The 27,997-nt window shown below is 41.0% G+C and overlaps 3 protein-coding genes across 8 annotated transcripts; 1 reads left to right on the top strand and 2 right to left on the bottom strand.

The window, feature by feature from the left end:
* Positions 1-12: 12 nt before the first annotated feature.
* On the bottom strand, positions 13-18,320 carry LOC115110580 (mucolipin-1-like). Its single transcript, XM_029636356.2, has 14 exons — positions 17,301-18,320; positions 7,713-7,948; positions 7,454-7,615; positions 7,102-7,258; positions 6,002-6,083; positions 5,668-5,764; positions 5,292-5,391; positions 5,040-5,146; positions 2,946-3,095; positions 2,715-2,816; positions 2,445-2,567; positions 2,134-2,340; positions 1,764-1,902; positions 13-1,667 (listed from the first exon to the last, which is right to left on the bottom strand). Exons 1-13 carry the CDS (start codon positions 17,338-17,340, stop codon positions 1,771-1,773), a joined length of 1,695 nt encoding a protein of 564 aa, XP_029492216.1. The 5' UTR covers positions 17,341-18,320; the 3' UTR covers positions 13-1,667; positions 1,764-1,770.
* Positions 16,702-27,201, top strand: LOC115110582 (N-acetylmuramoyl-L-alanine amidase-like). Of its 2 annotated transcripts, XM_029636358.2 has the most exons (6): positions 16,702-16,786; positions 20,852-20,986; positions 21,246-22,091; positions 22,312-22,522; positions 26,396-26,690; positions 27,120-27,201. In XM_029636358.2, exons 2-6 carry the CDS (start codon positions 20,875-20,877, stop codon positions 27,132-27,134), a joined length of 1,479 nt encoding a protein of 492 aa, XP_029492218.1. In that variant the 5' UTR covers positions 16,702-16,786; positions 20,852-20,874; the 3' UTR covers positions 27,135-27,201. The 2 variants fall into 2 exon arrangements, with proteins under 2 accessions (XP_029492218.1, XP_029492219.1); XM_029636359.2 differs by lacking the exon at positions 16,702-16,786 and having other exon boundaries at positions 20,664-20,986.
* LOC115110583 (trafficking protein particle complex subunit 5-like) lies at positions 18,420-20,267 on the bottom strand. 5 transcript variants are annotated; one of them, XM_029636363.2, is made up of 4 exons: positions 20,171-20,265; positions 19,705-19,851; positions 19,177-19,464; positions 18,420-19,054 (listed from the first exon to the last, which is right to left on the bottom strand). In XM_029636363.2, exons 3-4 carry the CDS (start codon positions 19,444-19,446, stop codon positions 18,758-18,760), a joined length of 567 nt encoding a protein of 188 aa, XP_029492223.1. In that variant the 5' UTR covers positions 19,447-19,464; positions 19,705-19,851; positions 20,171-20,265; the 3' UTR covers positions 18,420-18,757. The 5 variants fall into 5 exon arrangements, with proteins under 5 accessions (XP_029492223.1, XP_029492220.1, XP_029492224.1 ...); XM_029636360.2 differs by having other exon boundaries at positions 19,177-19,449; XM_029636364.2 differs by having other exon boundaries at positions 19,177-19,449; positions 19,743-19,851.
* Positions 27,202-27,997: the final 796 nt, after the last annotated feature.

Below are 27,997 nucleotides of genomic sequence, written 5' to 3'. Positions count from 1 at the left end.
GTACGCTTTCAATAGTTTTAATTGGAGGTGGTTTACTGGTATTAGCCAGAGAGGTGGCACAGATATGCAATGTACTGAAAAAAAAAGGGCAAAAAACGAGAACAGCTTTAAAAATAAATATGTACAAGCAAGATTCTCATCCAAAATGTAGATGTTGAGCAATTTGGCCATACTAAAATTATTAGTATCAGTCTAACCAACCATAACAGAGTAAAACAATGAGAAATACATCAGAAATTATCACGTTAGCAGAGTATAAAACACATGTAGTTAAGAAATACACTAAAAACAACAATCCTTACAAGTAATCGTCTACGCCACTGTGCTGCATGCCATGAGACATTTAGCACTGGTTCTAGTTCTGTCATCATGGCTCATCGTACATGCGTACCTGATCATCTCAAGCAAGATAAATGTACTAAGTAAAAACATTCAAAGAATGGGAAGGAGAAGAAAAAAGTACATTTCTAGTCATCAACACTTACTTGAATAAATCACTTTTGAAAACATGTAATGGAAAAACACCTTCACCAGAAACAGTACATTCTGAGTACACATCAATGATTTCTCTATTTGTCCTATACTGACAACTCTTCCCTTCCTTTTGATCGCTTACGAATCTTGTGCAATGAGTCCTTTTTTCCCCTAATGAATATCACTATAAGCTTTCATAACATTTCATACAATTAAATGACATTATCACTTCAAAAGGTTTTTCAAATAAAACCGATACAATATGATAATTCAGTCCCTTTCCTTCAGTGAATCATGATTTGGACCACATACTGGTTTGCAGAATTAATTTGCCTGGAGAAAGATTCAATACATTAACACTGAATTCAATATAACAATGTCAGATATATCTCATAAAATAATATTTTACTGGCCTTGTATTTCAGTCAGGTGCAACAGTCATCCAACAAAATAATTAATAAGGGTGGTTAAAACATTTAGCATCGTTTAAAATTAAAATGTGTCTTTTCCTCAGCAATATGGAGTCTGTACAGTGCACTATAAAACCCACTATAGCGGTCTTGCAGTACATTGGTGTTCAGGTCAGGGTCACCTGTCTCTTTACACCAAAGGCTTCATACATATTGATGACTAACTACGGCCGTCCTTGAACATGTCGTCATCCCATCCAGAGGAGGAGAGGGGAATAAAGGACCAAAGAGTGAGTAGCCTTCCCTAAAAATACAGTACATAACGGTGTGCACGTTTCAGCCTGTCTGTTAGTGCGTGTCTCTGTCATAAACATGATTCAGAGGACAATCATAATGTTCAGGGCCCCCAGGCACAGTAAAAGCACAATTAAACCATTGCCGTCCCTCAGTCATAGGGTCATGCAGACCCAATTCAACAAAGGCTTATCAACAATATAAATCAAAATTGCACCATAAATACAATTCCTATTTAGTAAAACATATTCAGATATACAGTACGTTGTGCAAAATCAGTTCTCTCGGAAAGGACAGCTAGCTATATTGTTGTATTACAGTCATGAATTAGCTAGCAGAATGTGCTAGCCATATAAATGTAACTTGTTAGCTATGAAAACCCAATGAACTGGTATATTAAATATTAATGTGCGATCTACAGCCACATCCTACAGAGGACAGTGTAGTCTAAGGTCCGATCACCAAGAAGACATCCTCCCACTGGAGGATCTGAAATAGAGAAATAACCAATCTATGTCAATGGAATTGAGATTACTTCAAAGACAAAAACATCAAACCTTGAATGACGCACACACAAACACTCACTCTCTCTTCAGTCACAGCAGCAGAAGAATGAACAGGAGGATGCCTCTGGGCCACGGAACTTTCCAGAGCAAGGTGTATCAGTACACTCTGCTATGAAAGCATGCAGGTCTGTGATGTGCATCGGCTCCTGGGTTTGGGCCTGTAGAGAGACAGAGTGCTTCGATAAAAATGACTGTAAAGAATCCTCTTCCATCCTACTTCCGGTACATTGCACCCTTTCTCCATATGGCACTCATCAACACTTCATCTTTTATTTTAACGTCAGTAAATCATCTGTCCTGCATTTCTCCATTCACTCCTTCCACCCACCATACCTCATCCTCCCCTTCTATCAGTCCCCTCATCCTTCATCCCTCCCCTCCCACAGTACCATGATGGCATCGTAGGCTCCGGTGATGAGCGCAATGAAGAGGGAGAGCACCATGTAGATGAAGAGGGAGATGAAGGTGTAGAGGTAGACCTGGCTGAACACCCACACCAGCGTGCCACTCTTCTGCATCTCAGCAAACGTCACAAACATATCGTCCCCGTTGATCAGAGAAAACAGGCACTCTGACACCATGGACAGAGAGCGGAACTGCAGGGACAGAGGATGAGTTGGTGTATTAGAACACATGTATATTTTTTATGAATAATAAAAATACACAAATACATGTGTGCATCCTGTCCATGACCAAATACCTTGGTATGGTAAGGACCCAGCACGATCCAGCCACAGAAGCAATAACCCAGGTATATGGCAGCTACACAGAGGCAGAAGCGGATTACATTAGGGAAGGCAGCCCGCAGCGTCACAATCAGGATCTGAAAATGAGGAAGAGAGAAAATTTAAGACAAATTTACACATGGGAAAAAAGAAAAAAAGTGGGAAGTGACACAAAACCTCCCCAGAAAGCCATTCAACTTAAATGTCAATGTGTGCATTTGTGTGAGACTGATTATGTCACTCACATTGTACTTCTGGAAGAAACTGAGGTAGCGGAGGACTCCCACCCACACCAGCAGAGTGGAGGTACCGAGCAGAATCCCACACACATCATACAACGACATGTTCTGAAGGACAGAGTCATTTAAATGATTTTAATAATGATATTATTTGCTCTGTCTAATTCTAAAAGGTGGGGGGACTGGCGCAGGCCTGGAAAGATGTGAAACTAAAAGCAATGCATTGTTCTGTATTACCTTGGACTCTATGCCAATCTTGATGAAGCTGCCGGTGATGGTGAGCAGGTCACTGATGATGAGCAGGATGAACCAGCCGTTAATGAACTCCATCCTGTCTGCCCAGCACACACTGTGATTCAGTCTGTGTCTGAAGAACTGGACATACTCCTGTCAGAAACACAGAGACGGGACAGACAAATGAACAGAATAAACCAGCGGTTCCCAAACTAGGTGTCACGACCCTATGTGGGGGTCGCCTGATATGGCCTTGCTGTCCCCAGTCCACCTAGTCGCGCTGCTGCTCCAGTTTCAACCGTTCTGCCTGCGGTTAAGGAACCCTGACCTGTTCACCTGACGTGCTACCTTGTTCCGGACCTGCTGTGTTCGACTGTCGAGCTACCACACCTACTGTCTCCAACTCAGAATGATCAGCTATGAAAAGCCAACTGACATTTACGCCGGAGGTGCTGGCCTGTTGCACCCTCTACAACCACTGATTATTATTATTTGACCCTGCTGGTCATCTATGAACATCTTGGCCATGTACGGTTATAATCTCCACCTGGCACAGCCAGAAGAGGACTGGCCACACCTCAGAGCCTGGTTCCTCTCTAGGTTCCTGCATTTCAAGGGAGTTTTTCCTAGCCACTGTGCTTCTACATCTGCATTGCTTGCTGTTTGGGCTTTTAGGCTGGGTTTCTGTATAGCTCTTTGTGACATCGGCTGATGTAAAAAGGGCTTTATAAATACATTTGATTGATTGATATGAAAATGGGGTCGCAAGCTGACACCTACTCATTTAAAGTTTTTACTTAATTTTTTTCATTGTAGAATAGTGAAGACATCAAAATGATGAAATAACACATATGGAATCATGTAGTAACCAAAAAAACAAAACAAAAAGTGTTAAATCAAAATATATTTTAGATTTGAAACACTCTTGGCATTCTCTCAAGCAGCTTCATGAGGTAGTGATAAGAGAATTATGTTCTCCAGGTACATCACCCAATCTAATTATATTACTCTCAGTCTGCAAACCAGAATTTGTAAGATCCTGGTCGAATGAAACAGACGGAGACCCAGCTAAATAGACAAAAAGGTTTATTCACGGAACGTTCTGAAGTCAAGAATACCTGGATTTCATTTCAATTAACAGCTGTGCCTTGTTAAAAGTTCATTTGTGGAATTTCTTTCCTTCTTATTGCGTTTGAGCCAATCAGTTGTGTTGTGACAAGGTAGGGTGGTATACAGAAGATAACCCTATTTGGTAAAAGACCAAGTCCATATTATGGCAAGAACAGATCAAATAAGCAAAGAAAAACAGTCCATTACTTAAGACATGAAGGTCAGTCAATGTGGAAAATTTCAAGAACTTTAAACATTTCTTCAAGTGCAGTCGCAAAAACCATCAAGCGCTATGATGAAACTGGCTCTCATTCAGACCGCCACAGGAAAATACCAAGTTACCTCTGCTGCAGAGGATAAATTCATTAGAGTGAACTGCACCTTAAATTGCAGCCCAAATAAATGCTTCACATAGGTCAAGTAAGAGAAATCAAGAGAAATCAACAGTTCAGTGTAGACTCCATGAAATCAGACCTTCATGGTCGAATTGCTGCAAAGAAACCACTACTGAAGGACATGAATAAGAAGAAGAGACTTGCTTGGGCCAAGAAACGAGCAATGAACATTAGACCGGTGGAAATCTGTCCTTTGGTCTGAGGAGAACAAATTTTAGATTTTTGGTTCCAACCGCCGTGTCTTTGTGAGACGCAGAGTAGGTGAACGGATGATCTCCGCATGTGTGGTTCCAACCGTGAAGCATGGAGGAAGTGGTGTGGGGGTGCTTTGCTGGTGACACCTTCTGATTTATTTAGAATTCAAGGCACACTTAACCAGCATGGCTCCACAGCATTATGCAGCGATACGCCATTCCATATGGTTTGCGCTTAGTGGGACTATCATTTGTTTGTTAGTCTTGTGAAATCAATAGATTAGGGCCAAATTAATTTAAATTGACTGATTTCCTTCTATGAATTATGGGTCATATGTTTTAAATTGTTGCATTTATATTTTTGTTCATGTAAATTACATTGTCAGCCTTGGTCTTACATGTTGTAGGATGACTCCTCTGAGGATGGAGCGACCACACAGCAGCAGGGACAGCAGACACACTATGGCCACCAGCACGTCAAAAGCCTCCCGTGCATAGTTCTCCGCTATAGGAGGAAGAAGAAAGGAGGGTTGTTTGAATGAATTAAGTCAGGGAGTGAAGGGAAGGAGGAGGCAAACAGCTAGTAAGGAACAGCAGGAAAGAAGTGAATCAATCTCAAGCAGTACCCCCCCCCATCCTCGCTCTCTCACCATGTCCCCACACGTTGGGGTCTTTGCACTTCTTGATGGAGGCATGGTTGAGCAGGCTGATCTTCACTCTGCCGCTGTGAGCCTTGTTATCCAGGACAACCTGACAGCAGCCACAATACACACACACTGTATACGTAGCTACAACACAAATCCTGGCTTTATAACAGCTGTCTAAGGTAACGTGGGCTGTGATTGTTAGTTCTCAAAGATTCTTATTTCTAAATATATTGCGCCATCCTATATTTTCTACATACATTATCTGTATTTAGTCGCTTAAGTTTACACTGAAAACATTTTAAAACATTTGTGGAGGCCACAATTTAAATGCATATAGGGGAAACTGGGCTGTTCAAGGGAAATTAGTAGGTCATCTCACCATAATAGCAAAGGTGTAGCAGTCAGGGATCTCATTGTTGATGATGGTCTGGATGTTTATGGCCTTCAGCTGGAACTGAATGGTCACATTGATCAGCCTGGAGACCAAGAAGAAGAAGACGCGAGACAAGATCCAGTAAGAGGAATGCATGTAATCTCAATAGAGAAGTGATATTACCCAGTAATGTTCCATGTTGATATGTAATGCATTACATAAGCAATATATTAACATAAGGACTGACAAAATGACAAAAATGGGATTTAAAACCCTATGAGGAATTGCATGCTAGAATAAAAGGGGGAGAGGGAGCAAGGGACACCATTGTGTGTCTCACTTGTGAAACTGGAGAGTGAAGTTCTTGTAGTTACTGTAATCAGGAGAAGGAGGGTCTGGTAGTGGGTCCACACCAATGCAATCTGAAAAAGGCCGAAGGATGGAATAAAAGCAAGTTGAGAGAGAGTAGGAACAAAAACAGAAATCCAGGAGATTTATTTCCAGAAGCATCTACAGAGTATTCCAAACATTAGGAACACCTTCCTAATATTGTGTTGCGCGCACCCCCCCCCCCCCCTCCCCCCAGTTGTGTCACATTGGCTGGATGCCCATTGGGTGGACCATTCTTGATACACACGTGTTGCAGTTCTTGACACAAACGGTGTCATTTGGCACCTACTACCATACCCCGTTCAAAGGCCCTTAAATATTTTGTCTTGCCCATTCACCCTCTGAATGGCTCACATACACAATCCATGTCTCCTCCCCTTCATCTACACTGATTGAAGTGGATTAAACAAGTAGCATCAATAAGGGAACATAGCTTCACCTGGATTCCCCTGGTCAGTCTACGTCATGGAATTAGCAGGTCTTCCTAATATTTTGTACACTCAATGTACATTTGACACTTGCAAGTATTCTGTTATTCACTTTTTTTCCCCAAAGCCAATGGAAAATACTTTCACAACTTCAACATTTTGAAATACTAGGTTATCTTAACTACTTCTGTTTAGTTGCCAACCTTGACTCAACCACTTTTGATAATATTTCAAACAATGGTCCGTTGCCAAAACACAATTTTTTTTTTTTTTTTAAACTGTGCCAATTAACCATCTTTGTGAAATCAGCAGGTGAATCGAACAGAAGACGTCCATTTGGCCAGCTCTCTATTATTTTGCTGATGTTAGTGGAAATAGCACTTATATGGTTGATGCTTTTATGGACAGGATCTATTCTCAGCACTGAAAGTAGGGCACGGTTAGAGGGCAACTCTTGACATATGTGGAGCTTTGAGTCAATAACAGTTACTTCCTGACAGGCCAAAGACAACTGGCAGTGGATTTTTTTTAAAACAAGACCAACAGACTGATGTCAAATACATGGAGGTGGAATTTGATAGACAACTTAATGAACAGAAAAAGGAGAATGCGGCCAGGGTACCGGTAATAACTTTGGGGTCGATGTCAAAGGTGTCGTTGATGGGGTCGATGATGCCCCTCTTGTAGTACCGCTGGCACAGAGAGAGGGCACTCTCATTCACACCCTCACCCCACACATATGCATACCGCCCCACTGATGTCTGTGGTAGAGCCAGGAACTGAGGAAAAGAAAATAGAAAGGATGATATATGGAATAGGTAACATACAGTTATACTAATAGCAAGACATCATATAGACAGACAAGGAAGACAAAATAATTTAATAACAAGGCATTACATAGAACAACATGAGAGGGTTGAGAAGTCACTCATCTGCCGGTCTCTGATTAGTGTTGCGTACTGAGATACAAGTACCTGATCTACAGCATAATAAATATGGCTATAGAGTTCACTCTGTGTGTGGATTGCCATTGAAGAGCCATCCCGGTAGTCTTTAAGGAAAAGGTGTTTGAAGGATGCTGTGTTCTCTTCCTTGAATGTCACCACCATCTGGTTACTCAAGCCAAACAGGACTAACTAGAGAAGGGAGTGACAGGGGATTAAGGGTTAAAACACTGAAAATCAACAGAAGACCCATCATGAATACCAATTCTTCAGTTCAGTAAAGGCCCACCTGTACAGTGACAATGAGTATCTTGAGCAGCTGCAGGACTAGTTTAAAGGGCTTGCGGCCTTTGGCGTGGTACTTGTCACAGGGGCTCATGAAAAAGTACTTGAGCTTCCTCCGCAGTGCCTCCTCCTCCTGCGGTTGCCTGAGCTCTGAGCCTACCAGACCGGTGACCCGGGGGTTCCCGCCACTGAGGTCATCGGACCTGTAGCTGCTCACAGGTGAGAACAGCTCATCCTTCTCTGAGAGAGAATCAATGACAGACATGAGTTTCTACATACAACATAGGGAAGGCATATTTGAAAAGAGCACTCATAAGCTTGATATTGCTGCTGAAAAAGAGGAAGTGGGAAAGAGATGTGGTACTGTAATGTTACTATAATTATATAATTCAAGCATGCATTGGATCAGTAGGTATGATATAGCCCATTCAATAAAAAAATAGAGAACCCTTGACTTTTTCCACATTGTTATGTTAGCCTTATTCTAAAATTGCTAGGTTCTCTCCCCCCCCCCAATCTACCCAAAATAACCCATAATGACAAAGCAAAAACAAGTTGACATTTTGTAAATGTATTAAAACAAAAAAAATGAAATAGCAAATTTACATAAGTATTCAGACCCCTTACTCCGTACTTTGTTGATACACCTTCGGCAGCAATTACATCTTTGAGTCATCTTGGGTATGACGCTACAAGCTTGGCACACCTGTATTTGTTCCGAAGCCACACCTGCGTTGTCTTGGCCGTGTGCTTGGGGTCGTTGTCCTTTTGACAATGACTCCAAGTCTGAGGTCTGGATCAGGTTTTCATCAAGGGATTTCTCTGTACTTTGCACCATTCATCTTCACTCAATCCGGACTAGTCTCCCAGTCCCTGACGCTAAAAAACATCCCCACAGCATGATGCTGCCACCATCACCATGCTTCACCGTAGGGAGGTCCCATGTTTCCTCCAGACATGACACTTGGCATTCAGGCCAAAGAGTTCAATCTTGGTTTCATCAGACCAGAAAATCTTGTTTCTCATGGTCAGAGTCATTTAGGTGCCTTTTGGCAAACTCCAAGTGGGCTGTCATGTGCCTTTTACTGAGGCGTGGCTTTTGTCTGGCCACTCTAACATAAATGCCTGATTGGTGGAGTGCTGCAGAGATGGTTGTCCTTCTGGAAGATTCTCCCATCTCAACAGAGGAACTCTGGAGCTCTGTCAGCTCTGCTCTCCCTGACCAAGTCCCTTCTCCCCCAATTGCTCAGTTTGGCTGGGCGGCCAGCTCTAGTAAGAGAGCTGGCCGTTAATTCTCAATTTAAGAATGATGGAGGCCACTGTGTTCTTGGGGACCTTCAATGCTGCAGAAATGTTTTGGTACCCTTCCCCAGATCTGTGCCTTGACACAAACCTGTCGCAGAGCTGTACGGACAATTCCTTTGGCCTCATTGCTTGATTTTTGCTCTGACATTAACTGCCAACTGTAGGACCTTATATAGACAGGTGTGTGCCTTTCCAAATCATGTCCAATCAATTGAATTTACCATAGAAGGACTCAGATCAAGTTGTAGAAATATGTTAAGGATGATCAACGGAAACAGGATGCACCTGAGCTCAATTTCAAGTCTCATAGCAAAAGGTTTGAATAGTTATGTAAATAAGGTTGTTTTTTTAATTAACTGAAATACCTATATTGGTTCATCTGACCAGTCTCATCATTGATTTGATTTAGGGCTACTTATTTAGGCATTTTAAGGATTTTCCGTGTAGTTGTCTAATGATGGTTAGGCATGTTAACCTGTTTTCTTGAATCTCTATGATCAATAAATGTTTTTCTTGAGTGTACTTTTAACAGAGCTGAGATATACCTCAGTGCATTCACCCAATTACTTACAGCCTGCCACCTATCAAGTTGTTTCAGATCAACACAAGTGCCTAGGAAGGAGGGGGTAGGGTTTCTTCTGGACAGGACATGGCCCAACTATAGTGTAGGTGTGTTGTAACTTGCTAAATAATGACTAACAAACACCGAGCATGAAAAACATTAGGACTGAGCAGATAAAAGTTATGATCCATTATTGACGTCACTTTTTAAATCCACTTCAAAATCAGTATAGATGGGCTACCCAGACCCCTATTTTTATGCTGCTGCTACTCTGTTTATAATCTATGCATAGTCACTTTAACTACCTACATATTACCTCAATTAGCCCGACTAACCGGTGCCCCTGCACATTGTACCGTTACCCCCTGTATATAGTCTCGCTTGTCATTTTACTGCTGCTGTTGAATTATTTGTTAATTTTTTTACTTAACACTTTTATTTTTTACTTCTTAAAGCATTGTTGGTTAAGGGCTTGTAAGTAAGCATTTCACTTTGTCTACACTGGTTGTCTCATCACCTACATCTCAAATCAAATGTTATTTGTCACGTGCCAAATACAGGTTAAAGAAGGATTTTTAAGCCTTGAGACATGGATTATATTTGTGACATTGAGGGTGAATGGGCAAAACAAAAGATATAAGATCCTTTTAAACCACGTTATAGTAGTAGGTGCACCGGTTTGTGTGTCAAGAACTGCAACGCTGCTGGGTTTTTCTAAGCTCAACAGTTTCCCTTGTGCATCAAAAATGGTCCACCACCCAAAGGACATCCAGTCAACTTGACAACTATGGGAAGCATTGGAGTCAAAATGTTCCAGCATCCCTGTGGAACAATTGACACCTTGTAGAGTCCATGCCCCAACTAATTGAGACTGTTCCGAGGGCAGAAGCAGGTGTAAATGAATGAGGAAGGTGTTCCTAATGTTTTGTACACTCAGTGTATATTGCTAAGAATGAGAAAGTAGGGTGACTCTCCTAGCAGGTCTGGAACCCAGGTCTCCATTACCAATGATGAAAGTCCTAACCACTGTCCCAATAATGATATATCTTGGGCATGTGCTTAATGGGGAAGTATAGTTAGACCAATAGGCCCTGTCCAGAAGAAACCCTAACCCCTCCATCTAGCATGTATATAGATTAAACAACTTGATAGGCTTAAGCAATAGGGCGAATGCAATTTGAAGTAAATATCACCTCTGTTAAAAGTACTCGAGAAAATCTATTTTATTGATCATAGTGATTCAGGATTATCAGTAAAAACAGGTTAACATGCCCCACCAACATTAAACCACTACACAGAAAGCCCTGTAAATGATCAGCCGATGTCCTGACAACTGATACAGAAATGTTCTTGCAACATTCCCATGACACTCGTCTAGAACATTAACTTATGTTCAGACAACATGGCAACCATGTTCTGAGTATGTTTGGTGGGACAATGATGGAATATTCTAATAACCCTCTGAAAACTGGACACAACCATTTGTATTTTATTTAACTAGGCAAGTCGGTTAAGAACACATGTTTATTTTACAATGACGGCCTACCCCGGCCAAACCCTAACCTAACCCGGATGACGCTGGGCCAATTGTGCACCGCCCTATGGGACTCCCAATCACCGCAGGTTGTGATACAGGCCGGGATCGAATCAAGGTCCATAATGACGCCTCTAGCAATAAAAGCAAATAGGCATTGCAAGGGATACAGTTATGGAAACATGGTACTTCACTTCCATATCAATAAATAATTTTCCAAAAAAGTTCAATTAATACACCTTTATAGGGTTCCCACACAGCCATATTTCCATGTTAAAGTGCTTGTTTACGACCGAGGTAAAGTTGGTTTATATTCGGACATTCGCCAAAAGCTATTTAAAATGGTAAAAATCAATAACTAATTCATTGTCACAGAAACATAAAAATAGATATGGTTTATTCTATACGTAATTTTACAACCTTTGTTTTGATGGAAACAAAATCTTTCAAATGCAATTTAAAGCTATATAAATCAATAACTAATTCACCATTTGTCACAGAACCATCAAACTAGGTATGATTTATTCTATAAATGTCTAGCATACTTTTACAACTTTATTTTTTTAGTAAAAATTCCAGTTTGGATTTGATAGAGGTCATGTAGTCCATCTAGAGTGTGTGTGGTTAAAGTCATAACGAGTCTGTTATACCCTATTAGAAGGGGCCTGGCAGAATGTTCTGCATCTTCAGTCATCTTAAATTAAATTACATTGAAAAAACTACAGGATGAAGGGGTCAGGGCTAACTAACAAAGACAGGTGGATGGATCAAGAAGACCAGGACATTCCACAGTGGAGATAAGGAAAACTAAGAGTGAACCGTAACGTTCACTACCGTTAAAAAGTTTGGGGGTCAGAAATGTCCTTGTTTTAGTTAAAATAACAAATTGATCATAAATACAGTATAGAAATTGTTAATGTTGTAAATGACTATTGTAGCTGGAAAAGGCAGATTCTTTTTATGGAATATCTACATCGGCATACAGATGCCCATTATCAGCTACCATCACCCCTGTGTTCCAATGGCACGTTGTGTTAGCTAATCCAAGATTATCATTTTTAAAAGGCTAATTTATCATTAGAAAACCCTTTTGCAATTATGTTAGCACAGCTGAAAACTGTTGCCCTGATTAAAGAAGCAATAAAACTGTCCTTTCTTAGACTAGTTGAGTATCTGGAGCATCACCATTTGTGGGTTCGATTACAGACTCAAAATGGCCAGAAACAAAGTACTTTCTTCTGAAACTCGTCAGTCTATTCTTGTTCAGAGAAATTAAGGCTATTCCATGCGAGAAATTGCCAAGAAACTAGATCTCGTACAACGCTGTGTACTACTCAATTCACAGAACAGCGCAACCTGGTTCTACCCAGAATAGAAAGAGGAGTGGGAGGCCTGCTGCACAACTGAGCAAGAGCACAAGTACTTTTGAGTGTCTAGTTTGAGAAACAGGTGCCTCACAAGTCCTCAACTGGCAGCTTCATTAAATAGTACCCGTAAAACACAAATCTCAATCGTGAAAAGGCGACTCTGGGATGCTGGCCTTCTAGGCAGAGTTGCAAAGATAAAGCCATAACAAACAAAAGCACTAATATAAGAAGTGGACAGTACATGTTTTGTTTTTGGGCTAAATGTATACATTATGATTTGCCTCTGAACTGTATGTGAACCCTCTGCAATCTACTGGCACTAACCATTAAAACTAGGACTTCAACCAGGCTGTGCCTATGCTATTTGCTCCCTCTCTTCCAAACTGCTAGCACAAAAATGTGTTTGTTTTTTCCCCACAAAAGATCATGAACACAAATATCAGCTGGCCCAAATCAGCTCTACATAATTCAGCAGGGAAGTGTGCAACTACCACACATTATTTATACTTTAAAATACATATTTTATGTCAATGGATGTGGATGAAAGAACTCTGCCATTGTTTTAATGTCCTTGTTTAATATTTTTTTCTTTACCTCCAACTCTAAATATCCAAGTGAGCCTATGAGGAACTTGTAGATCAGATTTACCATTATACCCATTGATCAAACGTATAACAGACAGACACTGCTCAAAATGAGTTGTTTGTGATATCTACACTCAGTTGCCAGGTTCACCACCCTATTCATGAAAATAAATTGCTCCTACATACACCAAGTCCCATGGTCTTGGCTTGCTAGACAATAAAGCATGCAGAGAAGTATTCAGGTATTCTGTTACTGTTTGTTTGAACTTTAGAATGTGCAAAATGACAGTCTGTGATCGTCTTTTGTAACTCAGAAAAGTTCAAAAACTTGTACAGACTAATAAACTCCAACTGATCCAACGGATCAACTCAGAATACCTAAGAGTGATTTAAACTATTTTGAAAAAGCAATTAAGGGAATAAACTGGAATGATCTCTTGTCCTATACAGACGTGGAAGCTGATAGTCAGGTTTTTCTATCCACAATCCAGACTACAATAAATGGCTTCCTAAAGAAAGTCAAATCCAAACCTAGCCAAAAGAGCACTCTTCCTTGGCTAAATGGAGAAATCTGGAAATTGATGAAAGAACGAGATTATGCTCTAAAAATAGCTCTAAAATCTAAATTAGAGCATGACAGATGTAGGTTTACCATGTTGAGAAATAAGGTGATGAAAGAAATCAGACAGGCCAAGGCAAACTTTTTTATTAACATAATTGGTGAAGCAAAGGGAAATTCTAAATTGATATGGGAGAATCTAAAAAAGTTAACAGGGTAAGACCATGGTAACATTGCAAAAAGACTAGAAATCATGGTGAATAACAATCTAACACAGGATGCAGTCGAAATAGCAACAGCCTTCAATTCCTACTTTATTGACTCTGTCAGGGTACTGACACAGAACCCCTCCACTGGTTTCTTGGGCTCAGTGCTAGTAAATGACACTCAACCTGTCTTCATCATAAGGGAGGTTTGAGTCAAAGGTGAACAAGGTGATTAGCTCACTAAAGAACTCTAAAGCCAAAGATGTGTTTGGGATGGACTCTACCCTTCTTAAAAACTACAAAGAGTCACTCATTGGCCCCATTACTAAGGTCACCAACACATCTATTGGTCTCGGTGTGTTTCCAAGGCTATGGAAGTCGGCCATAATAACGGCCATCTTTAAATCAGGCGACCCTGCTGACGTGAGTAACTACAGGCCCATTAGTATACTACCTGTGGTGTCAAAGGTTGTTGAAAAGTGTGTAGCAGAACAACTGATTGCCCACCTCAACAACAGCCCCTTCACATTACACTCCATGCAGTTTGGCTTCAGAGCGAAACACTCCACAGAAACGGCCAACTGCTTTCTTCTGGAAAATGTGAAGTCCAAGATGGACAAAGGGGGTGCTGTTGGGGCTGTATTTCTGGACCTAAGGAAGGCTTTTGATACTGTTAACCATGAGATTCTCATCACAAAATTGTCCAAGTTCAACTTTTCCCCTGATGCCTTGAGATGGATGAAATCATACCTTGAAGGCAGAACACAGTGTGTCAGAGTGAGCAATGAGATGTCGCCCACTCGTAGCTATGATGTGGGCGTGCCCCAAGGGTCAATACTGGGGCCCCTCCTGTTCAGCCTGTACATTAATGATCTGCCTTCTGTCTGTACTGGGTCTGAAGTTCAAATGTATGCAGATGATACAGTGATATATGTGCATGCAAAGAGCAAACAACAAGCTGCACAAGAACTCACTACTGTAATGGTCCAGGTTACAAAGTGGCTCAGTGACTCGTGTTTGCATCTCAATGTGAAAAAAACTGTTTGCATGTTCTTCACAAAGAGGGCAACAGATGCTACTGAGCCAGATGTCTATGTGTCAGGGGAGAAGCTCCAGGTGGTATCCGATTTTAAGTACCTTGGCATCATACTTGATTCCAACCTCTCTTTTAAAAAGCATGTGAAAAAGGTAATTCAAATAACCAAATTCAACCTAGCTAATTTCCGATTTATACGAAATTGTTTGACTACAGAGATATCAAAACTGTACTTCGAATCTATGATACTCCCCCACTTAACATACTGCTTGACTAGTTGGGCCCAAGCTTGCTGTACAACATTAAAACCTATTCAGTCTGTCTACAAACAGGCTCTCAAAGTGCTTGATAGGAAGCCCAATAGCCATCATCATTGTCACATCCTTAGAAAGCATGAGCTCTTGAGTTGGGAAAATCTTGTGCAATACACCGACGCATGTCTTGTATTCAAGATCCTTAATGGCCTGGCTCCCCCTCCACTCAATATTTTTGTTAAACAGAAAACCCAGACATATGGCAGCAGATCCACAAGCTCTGCCATGAGAGGTGACTGTATAGTTCCCCTAAGGAAAAGCACCTTTAGTAAATCTGCATTCTCTGTGAGAGCTTCCCATGTCTGGAATACACTGCCATCAGACACACATAACTGCACCACATATCACACTTTCACAAAATGCTTGAAGACCTGGCTAATGGTCAATCAGATTTGTGAACATAGTCCCTAGCTGTGTGTTGCCGCTTTCCATGTTGTCTGTAGCTTGTGAGGTGTGGAAACACTGTTGCTTTTATGAATTTTGTCTTGCTGCTTTTTGTTCTATGTTGCTCTGTCTGTATGCCATGTCTTGCTTGTCCTATGTTGCTATGTCTTGCTTGTTCTATGTTACTATTGTCTATATTGTAATTGTTTTTAATAACCTGCCCAGGGACTGCTGTTGAAAATTAGCCGGCTGGCTAAAACCGGCACTTTTACTGAAACGTTGATTAATGTGCACTGTCCCTGTAAAAATAAAAAATAAACTCAACTCAAACTCAACTGTACTTAATAACTTGAACAGTCTCTCTCCTTTCCCAGTTTCATCAATTGTTTTGAATTCACGCTGTTCCAGATGCAAAGGTAGTTGTACCTAATAAAGTGACCACTGACTCTATAGACTTTCCGTAATGTGTTCTGGGAATATTAAACATTTGCATGTAAGTGTTCAACAGCTGAATCTATTACCTCAGGAGATGGTACCATTCAGCTTGTCTGGGTATGACAAAGGACTTGAACAAAGCCAAAATAGAAAATGATTGGAAGGGGCCTCTTAGCTGTTAAATTAGAGACATATAAATAAGTGAATTTTGTGCCTTGTAACTACTTTAAAATGTGGAATTGTTGCACTAAAAATGCAACCATCGATTTGGCATAAAATGTAAGATTGTACAACTTTATGTAAACAATGTTTACATAGTCTAACTTTATATAGAAATAATTGTACTTGAAATGAACATTTCTTTAAAGTTATTGCAAATAAACGCATATTTTCACTTTTCCGCAACAATCACTGAATTAGTTATTGATTTCTTCATCTTTAAATGCAATATTTTAGATTTGATGTATTTCTATCAAATCAAAACTGGAATTTCTATTCAAAGCAAAGGTTGAAAAGTATACTAGACATTTATAGACTAAATCAAACCTAGTATGATGATTATGTCATAATCAGTGAAAACGTTATTGATTTTTTACATTTGTAACATTTCTTTTGGAGAATGTCTGTTGAATGTAAAACCAATTTTACCTCGGTTTGTTTACGGAAGTCGGAGGCGACTACCTGTGCTAATTAGCTATCTGCGTCTCCCAACACATGTGTGGGAACAAGGACGCCACAAACGTGTTGTAACTGAAAAATACTGCCGGCTGCAACTGTTAAAAACAGGATACAGTAAGTGTATATTTGGAATTTGTTAAATTATTTTGGTGATATGAAAGTAGAAAGCTTAATGTTTCTAGAACCGTACCACAATTGAGGATCGATTCACGTTTAGATTGATTATTTGGCTGCCAGAGTCAATTCGCCTCTGAAAATAACATTTAGTATATTCTTGGGCGAGGTACGATACAGCAATGGAAGCATTATTGACATACAATTAGCCTATTATGATCATATTGCGATGCTAGGCACTCACAGATGACATGCAGTCTTCCCATTTAACACTATACAACAAATACATTATCCTTATGAAATGTGTTATTTTATACACCTTTAGGTTTACCAAACTCGGCCCTCGGGACCCCAATGGGTGCATGTTTTGCTTCTTCCCTTAACAGTACAGAGCTGATATAAATCATCAATAACCAAAACGTGCACCCCTTGGGGTCCCGAGGACCGAGTTTGGTAAATGCTGGTTAACTTTAAAAATGAGGCTTAGACTGATAAATTGAAGTACATGACCAACCTGTACCGTCTTGGATGCAGTTACAGTTCGATGATGCCATGGCGATGCTTTGCAGGACATGAATGAATTCCTACGAATAATACAATTTAAGAAATTAATAGAAATATTCGTTTAGGACTGTCAGAAAGCTAAACATTGAGGAAACAAATTACAAGAGAATAGGGACGCTGCGCTCCACAATCACAAAGTCGCAGCTTCTAATAGTCACATGACAATCACCATGTGATATGCCTTCATGGTCATTGGTCTCAAAATATCTAATTCGTGATAGCGTTTGTGGCCCCACCCATTGCATTGATAGTCAAACGATCAAAGCTAAACTGCGTTCAGTACAACGGAAACCGTGTCATAATGAACGACCAGTTGAAAAACGGCGAGGGGTTATGGGTTCAAAATGTATCCGCTGCCCTTTAAATGTCACTAATTTCTTTCAAGCTACACTCCGGCACAACCACCGTAAGGAACAAATGTACGTCACACTCTGTTCAAAAACGTACAAGGAAGTCTAGGGAAAACGTGTAGATAGCGTTTTCTAAATTACTCAAATGTATGTGTTAAGTTCAAATTGTTGAACGTAGCAAACACATTGAACACACCCCTGGATTCATCGATTTTCTACATATGATCACCTGATCTTTAGAATTACTCGGCAAGTCTTAATATCAGTTAATCGCTAAAATGCTTAAACACGGTGATAAACAGTAAAAGTATTTCAAACATGTCTAGATAGAAACAAATAAAGGTGTAAAAATGAAACTACACCTACAAACCTGTCAGGACATTTTTGCCAACATAATGCTCTATGGAAATGACCACTGATAACTTTCAAATATTTTGAATAATAGTTTAAAATATAATTTGTTTAGGGAACACAATGCCAGTCTTTAATTGCACCATGTTGAACTCAGTTGGAGGGTAAACCATTGCACATATTGATGTATTATACTGCAGCCCATATCGTCAATGTGTTGGTCCTTTGTGTGATTCCGAAATGTCTTGGGATATCAAAAACAAAAGCGATGACATTCACATACATCCTATGCAGTCTTGAGAGATGGTTTAAGATACACTGTCAATGAGAATGTCAAAGTCATTAGATAAGGGTTGACTGACAAGAAACACAAGAAACATAGACCTTTATAAACGTCATCTCATATGGACCCTTCTTGGACCAAATAAATACAATAGCTCAGAATTGGGATTAACATTATAATCATTCATTCATATTTACTCTCTCATGTGGTGATATAGACATCCTGTTTCACTTCTCAATATACTGTATATTCACAACTCAACTACTCATATGCAGACTTGCCTACAGACCAATCATTCACTCAGTCCATATCTCACATTACTGGCTCGTTAACTCACCAGAGCATATTGAGACCTAATAGTGATAATGATGATCAACTTCATCATTCTCTTATTCTATCATGTGTACACCAACACTCTCTCCTCTATCTGCTATCCAGGGCCTTGTCTCTGGCTATCACAGCTTCATCAAACTTGATCATGAGCGTGGTGCCCTTGTGCCAGTGGGCTGTGACCTTGGCAGGGAAGCCACTGTGTGTGAGAATGGCCTCTACGATGCCAGCGGTGAATGCAGCACAGTTTAGTGTGCTGTTCTCCTTGGGCACAGAGATGTAAGCGTTGATCAGTGGCTCCTTCTCTATGATGTAGTAGGTCTTGTCATCATCGTTGGCCTGCTCCAGCTTGTCTGCCTCCTTACCGAACATGGCTTTCCATACTGACACCTATATGAAGCAAATTGAAAATTATAGACATGTACTTATGCATGGGCATAATGACAAGTAATTACACCATATCAGACTGTTACATATGAACTTATCTACCTTGAGCCCATGCAAGCACGTACCTTGACGAAGAGCAGTATGTTAAGCACCTTAGTCTCCCTCTTCCCATTCTTCTCCCTCAGCACCAGCACGTCCAGCATACTGGCGCCAACGCTCTGACCCATGTCTGCCAAGCGTTGCTGCAGCTCGGACACAGAGTACACGCGGCTCTGGCAATACTGCACCATCTCAGAGAAGAGCAGTGCAAAGGCACTCACACTGACTTCAGTCTTGGGACGGGTTAGAGGCCGTTCCAGGATGTTTGACTTTCCTCTCGTGAACCGAGTGTCCATTTTCTGAAAGAGAATGATCTGTAAATAGAAGTAAAATAGCCTGAAGTGATAATATGCTAGCCATGTCAATTCCAAATCAACCCCTCACCACTACCCAAGGCAGGTGAAGATCTGAGAGGATTAGCTATAGCTATAGATAGATAACACTTTCAACCAGGATCTTCAACCACAATGTTTAGCTATCCGTCTTTTAACAAGTTAGTATTTTTTGTTGTTGTTGATCTTAACAAGTGCCTATGGTGGTAGTATGGCTCACACCTCTCGAATTCGTCACAGCTCGCTGTGTAGTTACGTGCCTCGCGCGTAAATCAGGTGAAAGGGCCTATGGGGGTTGTTTTGGGATTCAGGTCGCCGCGCCTCAAGAGGGCCAGCTTCGGCGCATGTGCGGGCTGTGGCAATCTTTACCTGCAGTACATATGCAAAGAGATTAGCCAACGACGATTCCGTGAATTAGGAGGAGCTAACTGCGTTGAAGAAACAACAAAGTGGCTGCTAGTGCAGACGAAAGGGGAAGATAAAATATATTGGATGCTAGCGTAACTAGCCAGCTAATGTAGCTGCTAGCTAGTGCAAATTTAGTTAATATTGTCAAGCAAGCTAGCGAACTCACTCGACGACAGAAAGGCCAGAACTCAGTCATTCAGAATGTTAACAAGCTAACATTAAACATATTTATTTATTTATATAGTTAATTATTCTTATACAAGGACCTAAAACCACTTACCGTGCTTCAATGTTTTTAGCCTGCTGTTGTGTTGGTGACTTCCTGTTCTGGTCACGTGTCTTGTTCTAGTAAAGCACTGATCTGTGAACAGCAGTGCATGTGCTCATCTGACACATACCTGTTTCCACATGTGTAATCTAAATTACATGCTTTGAAAAAGATGCATGGTTAAAACAAATATTCCTGTTAAATGATGCATGGGAATTTCCTTTGTGAGTTCTTGCTGTGTATTTCTAGGGCCATTTGGAAAAGGAACAAGTACATGCTTGCATTCTCATGCGTCACATACCTTTCAGTGATTTAAAAGATACTGTTACCTAAACACGAAATACAATATGATGCTGCTGTACAATACTTTTTAACAGAATTGTGTTTAATATTGAGATATTATGAAACAACAGTCTATACAAAGTACTCGAGGAGAAGAGGAAAATAAATTGCAGACCTAAAGGTTGTACTTGTGACAGTGGTGTAATGCAATAATGTAAAAAATGAAACGTTTAAATTCAGAAAGACCTTGAGCCATAAGGACAAACACACATGTACACACACACTTACCTAACAGTTGCCAATTTCCCACACCATGTCCCTCAAATGACTCAAATGAACCAGCACCGTATCTGTTTGTACAGTGGTTGCATAATCCACTTGATGTGTTTTCCTTCCTATAAATGTTTCAAGGTAGGCGATGCAATGCATAATACATGTCAGGAGCACAGGGCGTCGAAGACTCAATGATTTCTCCAATGGAACCGCACTGGAAATGGTGTCTGACCCTTCTTGTGGTCTTGGTCAGTGCTCACACTGATACCAAAGGTAACTCAATCTGTTTGTGTTCACATTTTTTAATTTATTTAGAGATCGTGAGCAGTCAAACTCTTTTCGAGAGAGAGAAAGAAAGTCAGCAAGGAAATGCATTACAGCTACTTAGAGGAAGAAGTTGCAAGAAAATGCTATTTTAGGAAATATAGGGTGCAGTTATTAATACACAGTACAAAACAGTATGTAGTTTCCGTTTATAGAAAAGCGATGCTGAATATTATCAAATGTAAACAAGTGTGTTTTCTGATTTCAGTCACATCCTCCCAGCATATGGATGACTTCATCAGAGTGTTGGAGCAGGTAGAATACAGAAACCCTGGACTGGAGCCTGTAAATGTGTTGAGAGGCCTGCGCAGGGCAACTGGTCTCAGAGATGAGTTCATGCAGCACTTCTTGGGCACTATCAGGGAGGACAGCACCTCAGAGGCACCAGTTATGGACTCCAATCTCTCAGATTTAATTGGCAGAGCTGTGCGCCATCAGGTGACAGAGAGAGGTAGAGAGGAAGGGGTTGTCCTTACTGCTGATGGCACCACGGTTGCTATGAGCCCAGTCCTTCTGGGTATTGAAGCTGGGCTAGTGTCTAAGACGAGGTGTCAAGTCCGTGGCCTGTACCCCCTCACTCTGGCTAGGAACTTGGGTCTGTCCTTCCAGCACTTCAATAGCTCTCTCCTCTCCCAACGCCTGGGCCCTGATGGCTGCTGGGATGACGTGACCTCGCCTCAGGTCTTCACCCTCTCCGATAAGCCCTCCCTCGCCACTGATGCCCTGGTTAACGGCGGTATGGATGGTGTGATTCTAGGGATGGAGGTCTCAGCTCAGTCCCAGCGTCCTCTCAAGCTGAGCAGCCTACTGAGGATGTACTACTGTCATCGTCTTGAGGGGGAAGGACTGGACACTGCTCCTCGTCTGATCAGCCGCCTACGCAGGGAGAACTTCAGAGAACTGGCCAGGCCCCCCCTTCTGCAGAGGCAGGTGGTGAGATCCCTGGTCCTACAGAGGAGACTGATCGACCACTCTACGATGTTGTCACAGGAAAAGGAAGAGCTGACAGCTGTGGTGAGGGAAGGAATAAAGGAGTTTGTCCACAGATACATGGGTAAGTAAACCCCACTGCAGAGGGAGACAGTGGAGATACAGAGGGTTACTGTAGTGCAGGGAAAGCTAAAAAGGATAGGTCAACATTTATTGGAATAATTTTGACTTTGATCCAAGAAAGAACAAATAGTAACAATAATTGAGACATGGTGTTATTGTTGAAAAAATGAGTGGATAAACATGTTAAAACTCAATATCTCTCTGGATCCCCCCACTTCTAGACTGTCCAGCTATTATCCCACGGTGTCAGTGGGGGGCTGCACCATACCGGGGCACCCCCACCCCCCTGTCCCTCCCCCTCTCGTTCATGTACATCCACCACACATACCAGCCTGGCCAGCCTTGTCTCACCTTTCAGCAGTGTTCTGCAGACATGAGGTCCATGCAACGCTTTCACCAGGATGACCGGGGCTGGGACGATATTGGATACAGGTATGTGTAGTACACATGTCTTAGGATATACAGTGCCTTCAGAAAGTATTAATAACCCTTGACTTAGGTGATTGAGTCCAGGTGAGTCCAATAATCGCTGATGCGCGTGATGGGGGGGAGGCAGGTGTGCGTAATGATGGTGGCAGGAGTGTGTAATGCTGGGGAGCCTGGTGCCTTCGAGCGCCAGGGAGGGGGAGCAGGAGCAGCCGTGACACTAAGAGCTTTGCACACCTGGATTGTACAATATTTGCACATCATTATTTTTTAAAAATCTTCAAGCTCTGTCAAGTTGGTTGTTGATCATTGCTAGACAGTCATTTCTTTTTTTTGGAATATTTTATTTTTGCATTTTCCAATTAAGAACATTCAAAACAAAAGTGAAAAGATATTAGACAACGATAGGACAAAGTGACAGAAACAGACGAGCGTAACAAAAATAAATTATTATTATTATTATTATATAAACAAACATACAATAAGAAAAAAATAATAACGAGACATTGGATCACCTGCCGTAGGCTACATATTATACATTGCGTGTGAAACATTGTGAGGATTCTATATAGATTCAATCAATGATATGTGGGGGGAGATTCTCCATATAGTCAATAAAAGGTTGCCAAATTCTGTAAAATGTCTTTAAATTATTCCTCAAGCAGTAAGTGATTTTCTCCAAAGGGATACAACTATTAACTTCCGATAGCCACATTGCAACTGGCAGGGAGGAATCCAATTTCCATTTCAAGGCAATACATTTCTTGGCAATCGCTAGCAATATTTCTGTTAGCTTTATAGTATGGCTTTGCCTAAGATTTGTGTTAGTAAAGTTACCCAGTAGACAGACCTCCGGGTCTAAAGGGAATGCAACCCCGTGAATTGAGGATATGGTATCGCATACCCCCTGCCAGAAACCGTGTAGATTTGAACACTGCCAAGTGGAATGGAGGAATGTTCCTTCATCTGAGCCACATCTAAAACATAGGGAGGAGATATCTGGGTTGAACTTGTGCAGTCTAGATGGGGTGATATAGAGCTGATGGAGGAAATTAAACTGGATCAGTCTGTAGACAGTCATTTTTAAGTAATGACATCGCTTTTCAAGCTAATTTAAGTCAAAACTGTAACTAGGTCACTCAGGAACATTCAGTGTCATCTTGGAAAGCAACTCGAGTGTATATTTGGCCTTGTGTTTTAGGTTATTATCCAGCTGAATGGTGAATTTGTCTCCCAGTGTCTCAGTAGTCTATCAGGAGACTGAACCAGGTTTTCCTCTAGGATCTATTCCATTACTTTTTATCCTAAAAAACTCCTCAGTCCTTGCCAATGACAAGCATACCCATAATATGATGCAACCACCGACCATACTTGAAAATATGAAGAGTATTACTCAGTAATGTGTTGTGTTGGATTTGCCCCAAACATAACGCTTTGTTTTCAGGACATTAAGTACATTTACTTTTTTTTTTCACATTTTTGGAAGCCTTATTGCAAACAGGATGCATGTTTTCTAATATTTTTTATTCTGTACAAGCTTCCTTCTTTTCACACTGTCATTTATTTTAGTATTGTGGAGTAACTACAATGTTGTTGATCCATCCTCAGTTTTCTCCTATCACAGCCATTAAACTCTGCAACTGTTTTAAAATCACCATTGGCCTCATGGTGAAATCCCTGAATGGTTTCCTTCCTCTCTGGCAACTAATTTAAGAAGGACGCCTGTATCTTTGTAATGACTGGGGGTATTGACACACCATCCAAAGTGTATTAATAAATCAAATCAAATCAAATTTATTTATATAGCCCTTCGTACATCAGCTGATATCTCAAAGTGCTGTACAGAAACCCAGCCTAAAACCCCAAACAGCAAGCAATGCAGGTGTAGAAGCACGGTGGCTAGGAAAAACTCCCTAGAAAGGCCAAAACCTAGGAAGAAACCTAGAGAGGAACCAGGCTATGTGGGGTGGCCAGTCCTCTTCTGGCTGTGCCAGGTGGAGATTATAACAGAACATGGCCAAGATGTTCAAATGTTCATAAATGACCAGCATGGTCGTATAATAATAAGGCAGAACAGTTGAAACTGGAGCAGCAGCACGGTCAGGTGGACTGGGGACAGTAAGGAGTCATCATGTCAGGTAGTCCTGGGGCATGGTCCTAGGGCTCAGGTCCTCCGAAAGAGAGAATTAGAGAGAGCATATGTGGGGTGGCCAGTCCTCTTCTGGCTGTGCTGGGTGGAGATTATAACAGAACATGGCCAAGATGTTAAAATGTTCATAAATGACCAGCATGGTCGAATAATAATAAGGCAGAACAGTTGAAACTGGAGCAGCAGCACGGCCAGATGGACTGGGGACAGCAAGGAGTCATCATGTCAGGTAGTCCTGGGGCATGGTCCTAGGGCTCAGGTCAGTTGAAACTGGAGCAGCAGCACGGCCAGGTGGACTGGGGACAGCAAGGAGTCATCATGTCAGGTAGTCCTGGGGCATGGTCCTAGGGCTCAGGTACTCCGAGAGAGAGAAAGAAAGAGAGAAGGAGAGAATTAGAGAACGCACACTTAGATTCACAGATTGTTTTATCCATCTACCAATAGATGCCCTTCTTTGCGAGGCATTGGAAAACCTCCCTGGTGTTTGTGGTTGAATCTGTTTTTGAAATTCACTGCTCGACTGAGGGACCTTATACAGTAGATAATTGTATGTTTATGCCGGGTTACAGAGATGAGGTAGTCATTCAAAAATATGTTAAAACTTCTTCGGAATCGGTGTCCTGTCCATGGGATGGCTGAGCTAACGTACAGTAGGCTAATGCGATTAGCATGAGGTTGTAAGTAACAAGAACATTTCCCAGGACATAGACATACCTGATATTGGCAGAAAGCTTAAATTCTTGTTAATCTAACTGCACTGTCCAATTTACAGTAGCTATTACAGTGAAATAATACTATGCTATTGTTTGAGGAGAGTGCACAATTTTGAACATGAAAAGTTATTAATAAACAAATTAGGCACATTTGGGCAGTCTTGATACAACATTTTGAACAGAAATACCATGGTTCATTGGATCAGTCTAAAACTTTGCACATACACCTCTGCCATCTAGTGGCCAAAATCTAAATTTCACCTTGGCTGGAATAATACATTATGGCCTTTCTCTTGCATTTCGAAGATGATGGTACAAAAACTTTTTTTTTTCATTGTATTATCTTTTACCAGATCTATTGTGTTATGTTATCCTACATCCCTTTCACATTTCCACAAACTTCAAAGTGTTTCCTTTCAAATGGTACAAAGAATATATGCATATCTTTGCTTTGAATTTTTCGGCAAAAATTGGGAAAAAGGGGCGGATCCTTTTAAACACTATTATTGCACACGGAGCGAGTCCATGCACCTTATTATATGACTTGTTAAGTAAATTTTTACTCCTGAATTTATTTAGGCTTGCCATAACAAAGGGGTTTAATACTTATTGACTCAAGACATTTCAGCCTTTCATTATTAATGAATTTGAGAAAATGCCTAAAAACATAATTTCACTTTGACATTATAGGGTATTGTGTGTAGTGACACAAAATCTAAATTTAAGAAATGTAAAATTCAGGCTGTAACACGACAATGTGAAAAAAGTAAAGGGATGTGAATACTTTCTGAAGGCGCTGTACAGTTGGACACTACACAGCCTCCCCGTAAACCACAATGCTTATGTAATGTGTCAAGTTTGAGTATACAGTATGTGTGTGTGTCGCTCTCATAATTAGGAGTTAGAAATTAGCCACTGTCCAATGTTTCTGGGAATTGTTGTTTACCAAGCAAGATGTGACTTGATGATGAATCACTCATGATGAATGACTCATCCCTTGCCGATGTTTGCCTCCAGCTTTGTGGCAGGCTCTGACGGGTACCTCTATGAAGGGCGTGGGTGGCACTGGCAAGGGGCCCACACTAAGGGCTATAACTCCAAGGGCTACGGGGTGTCATTCATCGGTGACTACACCTCCAGATTACCATCACAACAGACCATGGAACTGGTGAGAGATCGTCTGGCATCCTGTGCTGTGGGAGGCGGGCGACTGGTCGGCAACTTCACCCTGTATGGCCACAGACAGCTGGTTAAGACTTCCTGTCCTGGAGACGCCTTCTACTCAGAGATCACAGGCTGGGAGCACTTTGGGGTAAGAGAGTGTGTGCAGTATGTACAGATGTAGAATCTTAATTTGATCACCCTATTGGAGGATAACTTTCCTGCAATGCAGGACATTTAACATTTGTAGTGTATTTGAGGTTTACAAATGCTTCTGAAGTTTGCAATTTCCACTTTGAAATCTTAGACTTGATTTTTCATTGCAAAAAAATGTATCAACCCGTAAAAAAATATTCATTAATTATAATCCACATAATAATTCAAATTTCCTGTTGCTGCTGGATTATTTTCCTGCTGGAGCAAACTGACTCAAATTAAGAGCCTACATCTGTGTGTATATGTATATGTGGGGATTATAAGGCTGTTATTAACAATGAATAGGCCTATGTGTTTTTGTTATTTCATGTCTAATGGTCTTATCTCTCCACAAACTTACTTTCATTCTTTCCATTTTCCCCAGGAGGTTCAAAACTGAAGATATGGTGAAAAGTGGAGTGATTAATCTTGACCAGTATCACAGAATAAATATTTCATATCTAAAATGCCAGTGTTGCCTTTTTTTTTATCAACAAATGTTATATATGACTTTCTGATAGCTGGTCTGATAGAGCTGATCTGAATAGGTCAGGAAATTATGTTGTCAGTTTTGCGTCGGCACCAATCAGTCAATTGACAGCTTTTATTATGAATCATTACGTACACCTGGTCATCTTGGTGAGACACCCGCAGGGAGTGGGGTCACGGCCAGGGGCACCATTGTACAGCGCACCTGGAGCAGTTAGGATTAAGTGCCTTGCTCAAGGGCACAGCAACAGACAATTTCACCTTATCTGTGCTGGTATTTGAACCAGCAACCTCTTACTGGCCCAACGCTCTAACCCTGCCCCTTTGTGCATAATACACAAATTGATGCAGTTTGTGATATGAGAAATTCTATAGTTCAGTTCATGGGCTGAAAGCTAGGTCTTCATAAGTCTACATTGTCATAGGTTTAGTACATAATCTGATTGTTGGTCACAGGCAGCTCACTAGTGTCACCTACTGTAAAATGTAAAAAAATAAATGTAAAAGACAAACAAAGATTTACACATTTTAGTACACTATTTGTGATATTGTTCTGTTTATCATGTTGAATCATAAATACCAAAAAATACTAGTGCATAACATCAAACACACATTTTACCATTGCACTTTTCCAGTGCAATGCAATCAACTTGAATTTGACAGCAGAAGTTGAACTTGAACGTTTGCTCTAAACTCTTTCCCACTGTCCAACACTGCGATCAAGCTATCCGTGGTCAAGCTATCAGCATTATACCGTATTGTCAGTGTAGTGGC

The sequence above is a fragment of the Oncorhynchus nerka genome, linkage group LG21 (assembly GCF_034236695.1).
Source record: "Oncorhynchus nerka isolate Pitt River linkage group LG21, Oner_Uvic_2.0, whole genome shotgun sequence".
Taxonomy (NCBI): domain Eukaryota; kingdom Metazoa; phylum Chordata; class Actinopteri; order Salmoniformes; family Salmonidae; genus Oncorhynchus; species Oncorhynchus nerka.
The sequence above is the reverse complement of the archived record's forward strand: the minus strand, read 5'-3'. Positions and strand labels throughout refer to the sequence as shown.

Coding starts and splice junctions, on each gene's coding strand:
- LOC115110580 (XM_029636356.2), bottom strand. CDS start 17,340: ATGGCATCATCGAACTGTAACTGCATCCAAGACGGTACAG. Junction 7,259..7,453: donor TTTATTATGCTGTAGATCAG/GTACTTGTATCT, acceptor TCTTTTCCTCAG/TTCCTGGCTCTACCACAGAC. Junction 5,147..5,291: donor CCCCAACGTGTGGGGACATG/GTGAGAGAGCGA, acceptor TTCCTCCTATAG/CGGAGAACTATGCACGGGAG.
- LOC115110583 (XM_029636365.2), bottom strand. CDS start 19,446: ATGGACACTCGGTTCACGAGAGGAAAGTCAAACATCCTGGAACGGCCT. Junction 19,055..19,176: donor ACATACTGCTCTTCGTCAAG/GTACGTGCTTGC, acceptor TGCTTCATATAG/GTGTCAGTATGGAAAGCCAT.
- LOC115110582 (XM_029636358.2), top strand. CDS start 20,875: ATGTCAGGAGCACAGGGCGTCGAAGACTCAATGATTTCTCCAATGGAA. Junction 22,092..22,311: donor GTTTGTCCACAGATACATGG/GTAAGTAAACCC, acceptor CCCCACTTCTAG/ACTGTCCAGCTATTATCCCA. Junction 22,523..26,395: donor TGGGACGATATTGGATACAG/GTATGTGTAGTA, acceptor GTTTGCCTCCAG/CTTTGTGGCAGGCTCTGACG.